General features: G+C 38.2%; 1 protein-coding gene across 1 annotated transcript in view; it reads right to left on the bottom strand.

Annotated features, from left to right (window-relative positions):
- Window positions 1–449: 449 nt before the first annotated feature.
- Window positions 450–15,388, bottom strand: part of stard13a (StAR-related lipid transfer (START) domain containing 13a) — an 88,323-nt gene continuing 73,384 nt past the window's right edge. The window contains 12 exon segments of the mRNA XM_048181571.1: window positions 450–1,957; window positions 3,140–3,316; window positions 3,856–4,073; window positions 6,053–6,298; window positions 7,576–7,690; window positions 8,163–8,376; window positions 8,468–8,666; window positions 9,876–10,035; window positions 10,776–10,946; window positions 11,435–11,600; window positions 11,603–12,761; window positions 14,982–15,045. Coding sequence (XP_048037528.1) covers window positions 1,840–1,957; window positions 3,140–3,316; window positions 3,856–4,073; window positions 6,053–6,298; window positions 7,576–7,690; window positions 8,163–8,376; window positions 8,468–8,666; window positions 9,876–10,035; window positions 10,776–10,946; window positions 11,435–11,600; window positions 11,603–12,761; window positions 14,982–15,045 — 3,007 coding nt within the window. The 3' untranslated portion in view covers window positions 450–1,839.

Here is a 15,388-nt window from a genome sequence, read left to right as displayed (position 1 = left end):
GTGTTATTCAAATGGCGTGGATCAATAGTTCCTTTGGGACTCTCTCGGGTTCTGCAGACCCGAGAGAAAACACAATCACTGCTAATTACTGCCAATGTTATTCATAAGCAACTGAATAGTTCTGTGACCTCTAAATTTCTAAGTTTTTTGTTTGTTAGTATTACTCCAAACGCACCTGCACTCACGACGCCAAACATCAAATGCTAGTATGCTACTGTGTCTGTGGTGCATCCATATTGCCATCTGGTGGTAAGCCGCGATAGGATTTTCTTTTTCTTCAGCCTGTGCGATTCATTTTAGTTAGTTCGATTTACAGTTCAGTGTTTTAAGAAAGTTATATTTATGCTATATTTTGGACATGCCTATTGGACTGACCAACAAGGCAGAATAAAAATTCAGTGAATACAAAAAAATATGTTCAAACCAAATAAAAAATCCTGAAAACAGTAAACAGTACTGCATTGAGGTTTTATTTTTCACATTTCCAAATGATTGGAACTCCAATCACCCTGTTACTGTTCAAAAACTACTTTGGAGCCACAACATATCGCCCTCCTCCTGCCATTGAGCTCAAGTCGAACCCACAGTTCCCAACAGCACTGAACAAGCCAGCTGATTAAACCAGCTTGCAATGATATTTCAAGCAAAATATTGATATGAGGAGGAAATGAACTGAGCATAAAAGCAGATTAACCTGTCCATAAGCCTCGTTTTTGTACAAAATATACAACCAGAATTGTATCTACACATTTATACACAAACACACACAAATGTACAGCTTTTTGAATAGAATAGACATGCTTCTCAGAAGCAGTGAAATGAATTCATGTCCTAGACATTGTAGAGTGTGACACAGCAACATATAACAATGACAGCAATAATAATAATAATAATAATGCATACTTGCAACAATCATTAGCATTACCTGTATTATTTACAACTTTGATTTTTAATCTTAAATCATATTGCATTGTCAGAAGAGCACAGTACTGGTGCATTTATCGTGAAAATACATTATTGCTTACCTGCGAATGAAATCAAGGACTATTGTAACGATAAACAACATATTTCTTCAAACAGAACTTAGAAATAATATGGGCTTGTCAGTAAATACTTCACGTCAATACATCACCAGGATACAATCTTAGTTTAAAAATATAGTCACTGTAACACTAGCTTCATTCAAATGAGGATAGAACACCTAAATACAGAGTTTAAATAATGTTTAGACAATAACGTACCTAAATTTGGTTTGAGAATGCAGTACTTTAGGTTGAAGTGCTTGGTAAAACTAAACCAGACCTGCTGTGTTTTGATTAGCATGGGGTGGCTTGTCATCCGCATCTGTTTGTTGTAAGCGAAGCTCTGAAGGTGCTAGTTAAAGCTGTCTGCTGTGGTAAAGACTGGACAACAGGAAGCAGAGTTATGACTTTTTTTTTCTTTCTTTTTTTTTACAGACATGGCTTCATGGCTACGCTGGAGTCTGTCTCTGTCACTTTCTCTGTCCATCTTTTCTAATCACATGCCCCCAAACACACAACAAATGCCATTTCAAAAGTGGCAGTTTTGAACAGCTGCATAAATTCATATGAAATAAACAGACTACATTAAATGCCCTATAAGGGGTAAAACACTCTAAAATGAATCCCAATGATCCACAGTCTATTAAACCAACAGGACATGGCAGTTTGATGTTGTTTAGGGGCTAGAAACACAAAAAACCCTTCCATTTGCTCTTGTCTTCTGTCGTGAATCTCTCCAAGTTCGTTCTCTGTGACCATCTGCCCTGACGGTGAACTACATCCCGGTTCCCTCATGTCTGACTCCACGTAGCCCTGCTCAGATTTTGGTCTCTGGGCCCTCAGGATCCAAAGCCTGGAAGGAGTTGCGGATTTGAGTGACCTCGCTAGCGCAGAGATGGCCAAAAGCTTTGTTGTACCACTCTGGAGACTTTCCTCTGGAACAGCAAGCAAATATACAACATTTAGTGAAGCATTCAAGTGTAATTTTTAGGACAATTACAAGTTATGTACTGCCTTCATTACACATGCATTGAGGAAGCACTTCACAACAAGGAATTTCTAATGAACCAGAAGAATAATTCTGTTCAAATGAAACAGACAGTATAAAGACAATTACAACAATGTCTGATATATTAAAGAACAAATCACATGTGATAATATAAAAAAATCATGACAACTAGGGAGATTTTTTTGCATGGTAACGGATATGACAATGTTAATGTATTTAGTCTTGGTGGAACAGATCTGCTACGCTGCTGCTGTTGAATTGCTGCTGCTGTAGATTATTGCTGCTGCAGAGCAAGTACAGGAACTTGCTACTGCCAATACTTATGCCGATACGCTGCTGTATGTAAGACATACTGCTGCTGCACAAATAGCATATATCAATAACACATAACAGATCTATACAGGTAGAGGGTTTTAGAGGAACCCTGAAAGCACACTGCAACTGCTATAGTGAATGTATAAATATAAATTTATATATATATATATATATATATATATATATATATATATATATATATATATATATATATATATATATATTATTTATTTATTTATTTATTTTATCACGTGATTTGTGAAAAAAAAATTGTGGTTCGTGATAACTTTGCAAATTTATTAAAATGAAAAACATTTATATATATTTTGCTCACAAAGGCGAAATTTTTTTTTTATAAAAAAAAAAAAAATACAGTAAAAACAGTAATATTGTGTAATACTATTTCACTTAACTGTGTTTTATTTGAATGTTTTAAAATTATTCCTGTGATGGTAAAGCTGAATTTTCAGCATCATTACTCCAGGTTTCAGTGTCACATGATCCTTCAGAATTCATTCTAATATACTCACTTGGCCGTTTCTTATTATTATCAAAGTTGAAAACAGTTGTGCTGAATAATTTTTGTTGTGGAAACCCTGATACATTTTTGTACGATTCTTTAATGAATATGAAGTTCAAAAGAACAGCATTTATTTGAAAAATAAATCTTTTATAAAATTATAAATGTCTTTACTGTCACATTTGATGTGTCCTTACTATCATTCATCTTTCTTTACCATTCAAACATGTGAACGGTAGTGTGTACTTTAAGTGTTGTCTTTAATACACTTACTTCAGATCAACTCTGCATATATGTGTGAGTCTGGACTTTCCAGAGCCACATGGTTCAAGCAGATACTGTGATTCCAGAACTACCCCTCTCACTCCAGCCAGCTGTGGGCTTTCCTCATGGTCGATCGACACCGACACCAGTACACACACCCCTCTTGGCATATCTGTCCTCCACGTCCTAAACAGAAAAGAAAACAACACCAATATAAATCACAGCAAAAGCTCTGATAGTGTGTCTGACATCCCTGACACAGACAGAAGAGATGTAGGTGTCAATCTGCCAAGTGCAAATTTGATTATCAAATAAAATGCAATATTCCAGCCGAATGTTTTGCTTCGATCAGATTACTGTTTGCACCTCACAAAAGCCTATTTGTCAAATGATGTTAAACTGTAATCTTACAGTGGTATTCTGGGCATGACCTGAGTGGTCTAATTTGCTTAGTTCAAAGCATTTTATGTTGACCTAACAGTAGTGTGCTCAGTTTGTCTCCGTCAGTAATACTCCATGAATGCCCAGCTGTTCAGCAGGGGTATGCTAGACCTTTTTACGACCTTGAGAATCACAAGAACTGTGTGACGCACAAAAAGCTCTTGATACACATGCTCGAATGAAGCACATGCCTTTCTTACAGCCTTAATGGTGTAATCAGTTCAGCTCATTCAGATATTGGGATCAAACAGTAAACAATAAGCAGGATTTGTTTTTGTACTCACCTGAGCACCACAAAGTCTCTGTTGGGGTGAGGGGCCATGCTGTTCAGCTCATACTGATACACCTCTGTCTGCTTGTCCAGAGTTTCTAGAACCTTCCACTGTAGCAGGTTACTGTCCCACAGGTGGCGCTCTCGCAGTATACGGTTCAGCACCACCGATGGAGGAGCTTCCACCTCTGCAGACACACGCCAGCGTCTCAACGGGGTCCCGTCTCCCACCTGTGAGAGACAACAGACTTTCCTCAGACCTTTACAGGGTTTTGGTGTTTTATTGGATAGGATAGTCAGAGCAGACAGGAAATTGGGGGTGGGAAATGACACAAGCCAGTTTCTAACTTGGGTCGCCCATAAATGCAACCATGCACTACTTTCCAAGTTATTTATCTCACATTATTTGTCCAAACTCAGATCAGATATACAGCATGGTCTGTCTGAATACTTGATTCTGATTGGCTGGAAGGTGTGTACTAAAACCATTTAATGCACAGGTAGTTCCAAGTCAGTTTAATCACCCATTTATATGAATGAGTTATTTTTACTGAAGCACACACACACACGTCACTCGCACAAAGAGAGCGCAGATCGCACTGCGCACACACAGAACCATTCAGGAGCACAGAAACTTATCAACGCTGCCCCACGACTTTTATTAATAAAATAGCTTCTCTATTGAATCACTACATTATATTTCTCAGCAACGAGGGGGTTACATTGCTATTCTAAAGTAATTAAAGGTGCCCTAGAATCAAAAGTTGAATTTACCTCGGCATAGTTGAATAACAAGAGTTCAGTACATGGAAATGACATACAGTGAGTCTCAAACTCTATTGCTTCCTCCTTCTTATGTAAATCTCATTTGTTTAAAAGACCTCCGGAAAACAGGCGAATCTCAACATAACACAGACTGCTATGTAACAGTCGGGATCATTAATATGTACGCCCCCAATATTTGCATATGCCAGCCCATGATCGAGGCATTACACAAGGGCAGCCAGTATTAACGTCTGGATGTGCACAGAGCTGAATCATCAGACTAAGTAAGCAAGCAAGAACAATAGCGAAAAATGGCATATGGAGCAATAATAACTGACATGATCCATGATATCATGATATTTTTAGTGATATTTGTAAATTGTCTTTCTAAATGTTTCATTAGCATGTTGCTAATGTACTGTTAAATGCGGTTAAAGTTACCATCGTTTCTTACTGTATTCACGGAGACAAGAGAGCCGTCGCTATTTTCATTTTTAAACACTTACAGTCTGTATAATGCATAAACACTTCTTCATTCTTTATAAATCTCCCCAACAGTGTGTAATGTTAGCTTTAGCCACGGAGCACTATCAAACTCATTCAGAATCAAATGTAAACATCCAAATAAATACTGTACTCACATGATCCGATCCATGCATGCAGCATGCATGACGAACATCTTGTAAAGATCCATTTGAGGGTTATATTAGCTGTGTGAACTTTGTTTATGCACTGTATATAGAGTCGAGAGCTCGGGGGGCAGGGAGCGTGAGATTTAAAGGGGCCGCGCGCTGAATCGGTGCATAGTTAATGATGCCCCAAAATAGGCAGTTAAAAAGATTAATTAAAAAAAATCTATGGGGTATTTTGAGCTGAAACTTCACAGACACATTCAGGGGACACCTTAGATTTATATTACATCTTGTGAAAGAATGTTCTAGGGCACCTTTAAACTCACAGCTTTGTTGTTAATAGAGAGAGATGCTAAACAGACGCAGGTACGCATCTCTCATCTCTCTCTCCTTCAATAACTAATTCAAATAAATGCAATAATTTATTCATTCAAATAAATGTAATCTTATGCCCTACTTTATCTCCATCTCATTCAAAGCAGGCAGAATGGTAGATCTAATGAGCCGTAACTGATGAAAATAGTCAATTTTACCCTTCCTGTCAAATATTGTGCTGCAAATATCAATAACCGCTTAAAGTTGTCATTGTTGGCAAATTACCATGGTATAAGCTTGATAATCCACGGCTAGCTGCACATTAAATGATTTTAATGCACTTCTTTGTCGAAATTAATTCATGTATTAATTTATAGTATCATTTTTATGAAAGTAAAATTACAAAAGTAAATATTCAAAGCATATTCCATATAACATGAATGAATGAAAGTATACATACATACTGTACATAAATCTGTATCTAATATTTATTATTACCTTTTTGAATGATAGCTCAATATTGTCAATGTTTGATCTGGCCACCCAGCCCTTGGTCTTGTCTTTGGCCTCTTTTGTCAAATTCTGTATCAGGCTCTCCAGATAAGAGCGATATGTGCTGTCCTCCTCTTCTTCCTCTTCCTCGTCCTGCTGCGATTGTTTTTTACAGAGCTCATCTAAAGAGGGCGCCAGCAGCTCAGCTTCCATGTATGAGTTCCTGGACTGGGAGAACATCTCCTGAGGAATCTGCACAAACCACATTAAAAGAAAAAAAAAAAACATTTCAAAAGAAGTCTCCTTTTATCCTCCAACTCTGACATTAAAATAAATAAATAATTGTGGTCAGCAAGATTTTTTTATGTTTTTGAAAGTCTCTTATACGCACCAAGGTCAAAAATAAAGTAAAAACAGTATTATTATGAAATATTATTACAATTAACCATATGCACAGTTACTTCCTGGTTTTTATTTAACCAGTTTGGGCATTCCGGTGAACTGTTAGCTGTACTCCCTGAACATCGACACAAAACCATCAATGGTTGACTTTTTAATGTTGTATTTATATTTTAATGCAGTTATCACACTTACCTAATTTGCCAATAAACCAGTTTCATTGATTGCAATAAAGACGAAGCTAATGGGAATGTCTGAATAAGAAATGTAACGTGTCTGTAATTGGACACGCACACGCAACATTTTTCCAACACTTTAAATGTTATTTTTAACACGATGACCAAAAACATCCTTCTGAAATTGTCCCCATTTATAGATGTCCCCGTTTCAAGATTTAGGATTAGAGGATTTAAGATTAGAAACAAACAAACAAAAAATATTAATTACCACTATAACCAGCAGATGGCAGCAGAGGAGCATTTATTTAGCCAAAACACACATTTTATTCAATGAATCTAACTAAGCGCGCAATAAATCTTTAATTTACAGTGTGTTGATGGATTTTTCACACAAAAGAGTAAAATACGTGAAATGGTCGAATTGAATTTTGCAGAGGGGGAACACTGAGACGCGTCTTTTTTATGTAGTCTTACATTTGAATAACTAAATTAACGTTTAAGTGACTATTTAAGTGACTATATTCTGATTATAATATAAGTATTATATTTCTAATGCTGTTAAAGCTACCTCAGGACATTGAAGATACCGACAAACCACTGGAAGTCTCAGCTTTTTTTTTTTCAGGCTTATCTGATGAATAGAAAGTTCAAAGTTTACAGCATTTATTTGAAACAAAATCTTTTCCAACAATGTAAACGTTTTTACTGTCACTTTTAAACACATTTAATGCATCCTTGAATAAAGGTATTAATTTCTTTAAAAAAAAAAAAAGTTTTACAGATCCCAAACTTTTAAATGGTAGTGTATTCAAGGGAAAACCATAATGAAATGATTACAATGGTCAGCTAAACATTTTGTACTTGTTCTCCACACAATTTTACATAGACAACCATGACTTTCTCATTGCACACATACCTCATTGCAATCATGACAGAACAAGTATCTCGTACCTCAAATAGCTGATTGCATTCAGCAATCATGTGCGCAAGCCCCTGAGTGGCCGCAAGGTTCTCATTCAGGTCCTTTTGGTCTGGCCTCCCAGTGGCATACTTCTTCTGAATAGACCTGAATGCAATAAAAGACATCGTGTGCATGAGCTTCCATGTGATCCATAATATTCTGTGGCTGTAAGCATATAAAACAAACTATTAAGCCAATGAAAAACATGTCATTTTATACATGAAGAAGTCTCATGATGCCCCCACCCCACTCCGCATAGTCTGGATAAGTCTGAGGTAAACCTAAACTATCCGTCTCTTTTAAAACGCCCTCCACACCTCCTCCTGTCTCTGGCCCTCAGGGAAGTATGTCTGCTCTGTGTCGAGTAATGCTCCCTAATGAATACAATGATGGGGGAGTTGTTTGTACATTGAGTTAATAAAACACTTCACGCCTTCTCACGACACCTCAGGGCCCTGGAGTCCTAATGACAAAGCACACATACCATCCTATAACTCCTATACAATAACGAAACACAAGTTTCACCCTTTCTAAGTAGAGCACGTGTTGGAATGCACTAAAAACAGAACTCTGTTACCTAGGCGACAGGTTATCATTCTTCATGATGTTGAGGTGGAAGAGCGAAGGAGCGAGGCACACTGCCAGGTTCATGGGGGTCATCTGGTTCTCCTCAACAGAGGAAGTGACATCATTTAGGAAGCACAGCAGCGTCTGCAGGACCTCACGGTTTTCATCGGCCATCAGCATGATAGCTGCCTGCACAGCCTGTAAGCGTTGTTCTTTGGGGACATCTGGGTAGAAAAAAAGTACAATAAAGAGTGTTAGGGATTTGAAAGTACTGCATGTAGTATTGAGCTCATAACAGACAGGAAATGCTCTTACATTGGTATATGTGGAGGAAGGTCTCGCCCATTTTGCTTGTGAGGAGAGGCTCAGGCAGGTCTCTGAAGAACTGTTTGACCATGTCCGCCACGTCATACGCAGACTGATCCTCGTAGTTCACATTTTCTGGGGAGGATTCACACATTTGCCTGAGAGCCTGAATACGAGACTTCACTCCAGATTTACGGAAAAGTCCCACCTGAAGCACAATGAGAAAAGCAAATAAGATTTTTACTTTTTATAAAGAAAATGGGTTTGCGATTCTAGGGTGTTGTGGGTGGTCGCCTGGGTGCCGCTAAGTGGTTGCTATGCTATTCTTACTTAGAATTTTTGTCTTGTTTCAAGTCCAAATATCTAAAAAATTCTTAGATAAAGAAGTATTTTCTTGACAAGTAAAAATTATTTTCTTGTTTTTAGGAAAAATAAGTCAAAATTAAGTGAGTTTTTCCTTAAAACAAGCAAAATAATCTGCCAATGGGGTAAGCAAAATAATCTTAATTCAAACTGAAAACAAGATTATATAGCTTATTTTTGGTTTGAAATAAAATTATTTTGCTTACCCCATTGGCAGATTATTTTGCTTGTTTTAAGGAAAAACTTACTTAATTTTGACTTAATTTCCTGAAAATAAGAAAATAATTTTTACTTGTCAAGAAAATGCTTCTTGATTTAAGAACTTTAAGATATTTTGACTAGAAACAAGACAAAAACTCTAAGTAAGAACAGAATTTTTTGCAGTGCGTGGCATTACCATTGCTTGGTGAAATTTTGCTGGCAAAATCCACTCATTTCAGTAGGAATCCAAGAAATTGGGGGTTTTACAAGGGCACAGATTTTGCTCATTTTCATGTTGGTCACGCATGTTCACCAACACAAATCTGTTTGGTTTGAAAGTGGCCTCTGTGTGAGTGGTGTTTCATGCATCGCTAAACTATCAACAATGGACAATAGACCTTTATTTGGCTATGAAATTTTGCTAATGTGACCACACCTTTACTGAAAGTTTATGGACTTTTTTCAGTCATTTTTTTGTCCATCAGATGAAAATCATACATCTGATCACTTGGAAAAGAGATAGCACTCATCTACTCAACAAACCACACAATATGAGGTATCATTCATGACTGTTGCACAAACGTTTGTTCAATCCTAATTCAAAATATGAGCAATAGTAATAATGATTCAAGCACCATTAACAAGAAAATGAAGCGAATATATCTATTTTGATCGTTGATCTAAGACATTAGCATACAGGGAAGAAAATCAAAAGACTATTAGGGATTGTAAACTTTGGTTTTTCTATTTTTAGAAACTAGATCATCAAGATATTTCTGACTGACTCTGCAATAACTTAAGACTGTTACCTAACTTTATAATCAGTCTTGCAAATGTGAATGAAACTGTGTACCTGGTCCAAACACTGGCTCCTTAAAAAGCGCAGGGCAAGCTGTAAGCTCAAAGGCAGAGGGTATCCATTCCGCTGGACATGGACAATCAGAGGAACGCCGAAAACCACCTTATCCTTGTACTCTGGTCCCTTCATTCTCTTCATAAATTTTGGCACTGACCTAAGAAGATACACACACAGTATTGAGAAGAGGAGATCAGTCTTGAATGTATATAAGGCAGGAAGGAGTATGACTGGAAGAGTGCAGAGTTGAAGGGCAGAACTGTGATTTACTGTAGATGGCGGGATGAGATTGTTCCACAAGCTCTGGAGGTTTAACACAAGACTCGCTTGACTGAGGAGACACTATGATCGGTGTGTCATTCAATAAGAGCTAATAACTGACGAGAAAACCCCCAATGACACTCCACAGGGACTTTCCAAAACTGATTCGATTTGTTGCTTTAAAAGAGACCCTTGACTTACATATGTAAACTACCATTCAAAAGTTCAGGGGCAGTACATTTTTTGAAAGAACTTAATACTTCTATTCAGCAAGGATGCAAAAGTGACAGTACAGACATGCAAGTAATTAAAATATGATTTCTATTTCAAGAAATGCTATTCTTTTGAAGTGTGTATTAAAAAATCCTGAAAAAATGCATCACAGTTTCCAAAAAAATACTAAGCAGAACAATTGTTTTCAAAATTGATAATACTAAGAAATAGTATTGATCACATTAGAATGATTTATGAAGGATCATGTGACACTGAAGACTGGATTAATGACTGCTGAAAAGTCAGCTTTGGTAGTGGTATGCTATATGATGAATACTTGATGTCACATTCTTTCTCATTGTACTGTATAAAGATTTATATTTTCCTAATGCTCAGTCCCAAATTTGTTTGTAGGCAACTCACCAAGTCCACCCATGCTTGTTGGACATAGAGTATTTTTCCATGACTGCAGTGAGACGCAATAAAGAGAATTTCTGCAGCAAGCTAAGCTGGCCCACTGATTGGCTAGATATCTGTAGCGAGATTCCTGATTGGCTGAGGAGGTTTGACATCCTGAAGCTCGGCCATCTAAGGCTAGAAATACAATGAAACAAAAATATTCATGAAAATCAGATTATGGACAGATCATTTTATGCTCTTTAAAGTATAAATAAAAAAAACTACTGCAATATGATAAAAAATGTTTTGTGTTCTTACACACCAAGCCCTAACAAAAAATTATTATGGGGCAGTCACACAAGATTTTGTATAACGCACTTCAGTTATCAGTATTGAAGCGATTTTTCATCTTTTTTATGCCTATTAAAGTTCAAGTTAGCAGAAAAACATCTGATCAATACACATCTATATCTATCTATCTATCTATCTATCTATCTATCTATCTATCTATATATATATATATATATATATATATATATATATATATATATACACACATTTAAGAAAATCTGTATGGACATCTAAAGCTTACAAGCTAGTGTGATCGCCCTTTGAACACATCACTTTAAAGTTTCTGGATATTTGAATGAGCGCCTCTCAGTATATCCCTCCTGAAGTCTTACTGTGGTCGTGTGAGAGAAGCTCCCACCCCCGAGTCCCTCCTCTCTCTGGTGCTGGAGGTGTCCGTGTCATTTAAGGAAACCCCGTCCTTGTTGCCGTCGCTTGGAGTGGTCAGGCCTTCTACAGAGGTCCCCTCAAAGTCCAGCGTGATCTGACTGGAAGATTGGCCATCGATAATCCTCTGGTCCCGCCCCCTGACGCCCTCCCCTCCCCTTCACTCTCCGGCAAGACGTTTTTGGACCAGTGGTCCACGATCTGCTGCAAGCCATTCACATGCTGCAATATGTCATCTAAATGTGGGAAAATATCCTCCTTCTCAAGGTCTAATAAGTCCCCTGTGCTCGCATACAGGTGTGAGCCCGGTACGTTATCGTACACGCTGATCCTGCTTCCCCGCGGGCAGCAGCGCGTCACGGGCCGGTGTTCCCTTCCGCCAACTTTCCTGCACTTATATGGCTGTGGCTCTGAATCCAGAACCTTCCAGTTTCTTTGTTCCTTACTGGCTGGTGTCAGACTCTCGATTGACAGCGCTTTAGGGAAGGTACCGGGTTTGTGATCTTTTGGGATATGCACCAACAGCTCGTCATAGGAGCGGAAATCGTTTTTTCGGCTCTGTTCAACCGGTCTCCTCCTCTGGGGGGCACCGGCGAGAACATCAATGTCCTCCAGGTAGATGCCTGCACGTTTACCAGGAGGATACAACTTTGAGACACGTCCCTTCATGTTCGGCGTACTTCCAGCACTACCACTGGTCTCCGATTGGCTGCTGGCCTCGCTGCTGGCCAACGAATTTGGGCAGTTGTTGGCAGGTGGCATGTTTTCAGAGTTTAGAGGCCCGTCGTTAAAAATCTGAACGCATCTTAGAGTCTTTAGCGCCTCTGGCTCGCTTTGCAGAACCGGGCCGCTAATAACCAAAGAGCGTCGCTCTGAACGCCCCATTGATGGCCCCCATGTCCGACCCAGCGTCTCCATCCTCCTCAAGAAGTCTTTGGCGCGTGTGCGTCCACGTCGCCTGCTCTTGGCAGGGAGTGAACCGTAATGAGGCAGCTCTCTGGGTAAGTGCAGTGGGGTGAGCGAGGCGGAGTCAGGCATGACAGCCAAGGAGTCTTCACTGTGGAGGGAGCAGATCTCCGGCTCACTGAGGTCCGTCAGAATGCTCTCGCTGCTCACGGTGGTCCGCAGATGCTCACCCACCTCTGAGGGGCTCCGCTCCTCCGCTCTACCCAAGAGGTAATCGATGTCTTGCAGACGTGACCAGCGCCGGCTGTTCCACTCAAATGTCCATCTATTGCTGATGGCCAGCAGGTCCTCCTCATCAGAGTCCTCACTCTGCGGGCACAAGAAAGCACAGGAATAGACTTTGGTGGACATATTTTAGAGTTTTAGCTCCTAAACTACAGTCATAAAGATAGGGGTGTGACGAGATCTCGTGCCATGAGATCTAGTGAGACTAAAACATGATGAGATTTCTCGTCGAGGTGAAAAGCTGTCTAGCGATAGTGCCATGATGGAGTGTGAGTGTGAAATTAGGATAGAATATGCCCCCACTACATTTACATTACGCCTCCACTGTCGTTTTGCTCTTTATAGAAATAAAAACCATTTAATTCAGTTGGATAACGGTCGCTTCAATTCCGTCCAACACGAGGTGCAGAGTCATACATAGTGCAGCAGGAATCAGAGTTCACTGATCACGTGACTAGAGTAAATGATGAGATGACTGACAAGACCATGGCGGAGGATTTGCTGCACAACAGAGTCTGATACAAGTCTGACAAATGTTTGATCTTGTGCTGAGCACCACTGCTTCCTATTCACAGAGTACACGCGATCACGAAATCGAAAATAAAACGCAAGCGCGTATGCAAATATCTCCCAATATGAAAGCTAACTTAAGATTTTTTATTTTTATTTTTTGCTGTCCACAGCTATTTTCTTTCTAAAATAGAAAAAAATATTTTTATTGCAGTCAAATGACATTCATTTATTCATAGTTTATTTACGGCTATAAAAAACTTAAATTGTCATGAACGTTATATTAAGGTTTCATTGTACAGATGTTACCAATATGTTTTATAGATAGTAAAGTCCAGCCACGTGAGCTCACAGTACAGGAAAGAGCTGTGAAGGGCTCCGACACCCTCTTAGCATTGTATATACTTTCACAACCCATTTCCTATTTAAAATATCACAGACCTCATACATTTCAATTGAATAATAGTGACGATGTCAAAAGAGGGTCATGGTATTTGAAAAATGTCAGGGACTATTTCAAAAACATCCCCTAAGTCATACTAGCTGGTTTGGGGAATTCTCAAATATCATCCAAACAAGAGGACATGAACATAACAGGTATCAAATCACCGTCTGGTTGTGTTAACACCCAAAGACTTCTTTCACATGTCTGAGATGTCAGTAGAAGCAGAAGCGTCAGAAATGACCTACTGAATGAGATCCACAGGTTACAATCATAATTAGAATGAAATACAACTCCTGAGTAAACAGTCAAAGAGTCTCGACTGAAGATTAAACTGACATTTCTGTGCTTAAAACCAGCATCAATTCTATTGACTGTGCACGACTGCTCTTTTTATATAATCTTCTTTATTATAAGCAGTCCATAGGCCACGTAATCCATTTTCAAAACCCAGACAGACAGATTTACTCTTTTAATTCACAGACATACCTGCACCATAAACCAAAGCCATTACAGTAATAGTAGAAACATAAAGATTATTTATAGAACAGATATTTAATTTCCATTTGTCTATAAAATAAATGGGTGAATCTTATGAAGAAATGGTTTTTCATTGATTAAAAATTTATTTTGCATAGACACTATTAAGATTATTGCATTGTGAAATTACTGTAATGCACAATGTAATGTAATATAATATTATATAATGTTATACAGTAATGATTAAAATCTTCATAACTTAAATTCATGATATATACACTATATCATTCAAAAGTTTGGGGTACGTTTTTTAAACAAATTACTAGTATTATTCAGCAAAGACGCATTAAATTGATCAAGTGATCAGTAAAGATATTTATAATGTTTCAAAAGATTTCTAGCTTAAATAAATGCTGTTCTTTTGAACTTTCTGTTCATTAAAGAATCCTGACAAAATGTATCACAGTGTCCACAAAAATATTAAGCAGCACAACTGTTTTCAACATTGATAATAATAAGAAATGTTTCTTGAGCATCAAATCAGCATATTAGAATGATTTCTAAAGGATCATGTGACACTGAAGACTGGAGTAATGAAATGAAAACCTGTGTTTTCTGAAAATTCTGATTCTTTTTAAAATACATTAAAACAGTTATTTTAAATTGTAATAATTTTTCACAATATTGCTATTTTTATTGTATTTTTGATCAAATAAATGCAGCCTTGGTGAGCGCAAGATATACAGTATACACACACATCTCTTTGTTTGCAAAAATGTCTTCATTTTTTGTAAATATGACACAGATATTTCTTGACAAATTTACCCAAAACCCATTTAAGACTGCATTTTTCGATTAAATAGAAAACTTACTTTCTTCTTGGGGAGGCTCACGTCCAGTTTCATGGAGGCACACTTGTTCAGAGTGTTGAGTCGACTGGAAGAGAGGAGACACAGTCACTGGTGCATCCGTCACTCTCATCTCCACCACAAAGAAACCATACAGCCACAGAGAGAGAGGGAGAGAGAGAGAGAGAGAGAGACAATCCACTGTAGATCCTACACTCGTCTAACCTCTGTTTGCCTCTCTACGTGCAGGTATAGATTTCAAGAAACTCTCACTATCTCTGTCCTGATTGGCTGACGGAAAGAGTGACGGGACTGCTTGGCAGCCGTAGGTTCTAATCTCTTTCAAGACATGGCCATGAATGAATGAGACTCTGATGGGACTGCAGAAGGAAAAACAGAAGGATAAAGAGCGAGAGAGTGGGCAATCCACC

The sequence above is a fragment of the Megalobrama amblycephala genome, linkage group LG2 (assembly GCF_018812025.1).
Source record: "Megalobrama amblycephala isolate DHTTF-2021 linkage group LG2, ASM1881202v1, whole genome shotgun sequence".
NCBI lineage: Eukaryota > Metazoa > Chordata > Actinopteri > Cypriniformes > Xenocyprididae > Megalobrama > Megalobrama amblycephala.
Note: the sequence above shows the minus strand (reverse complement) of the source record. Positions and strands in the feature narration are given on the sequence as shown.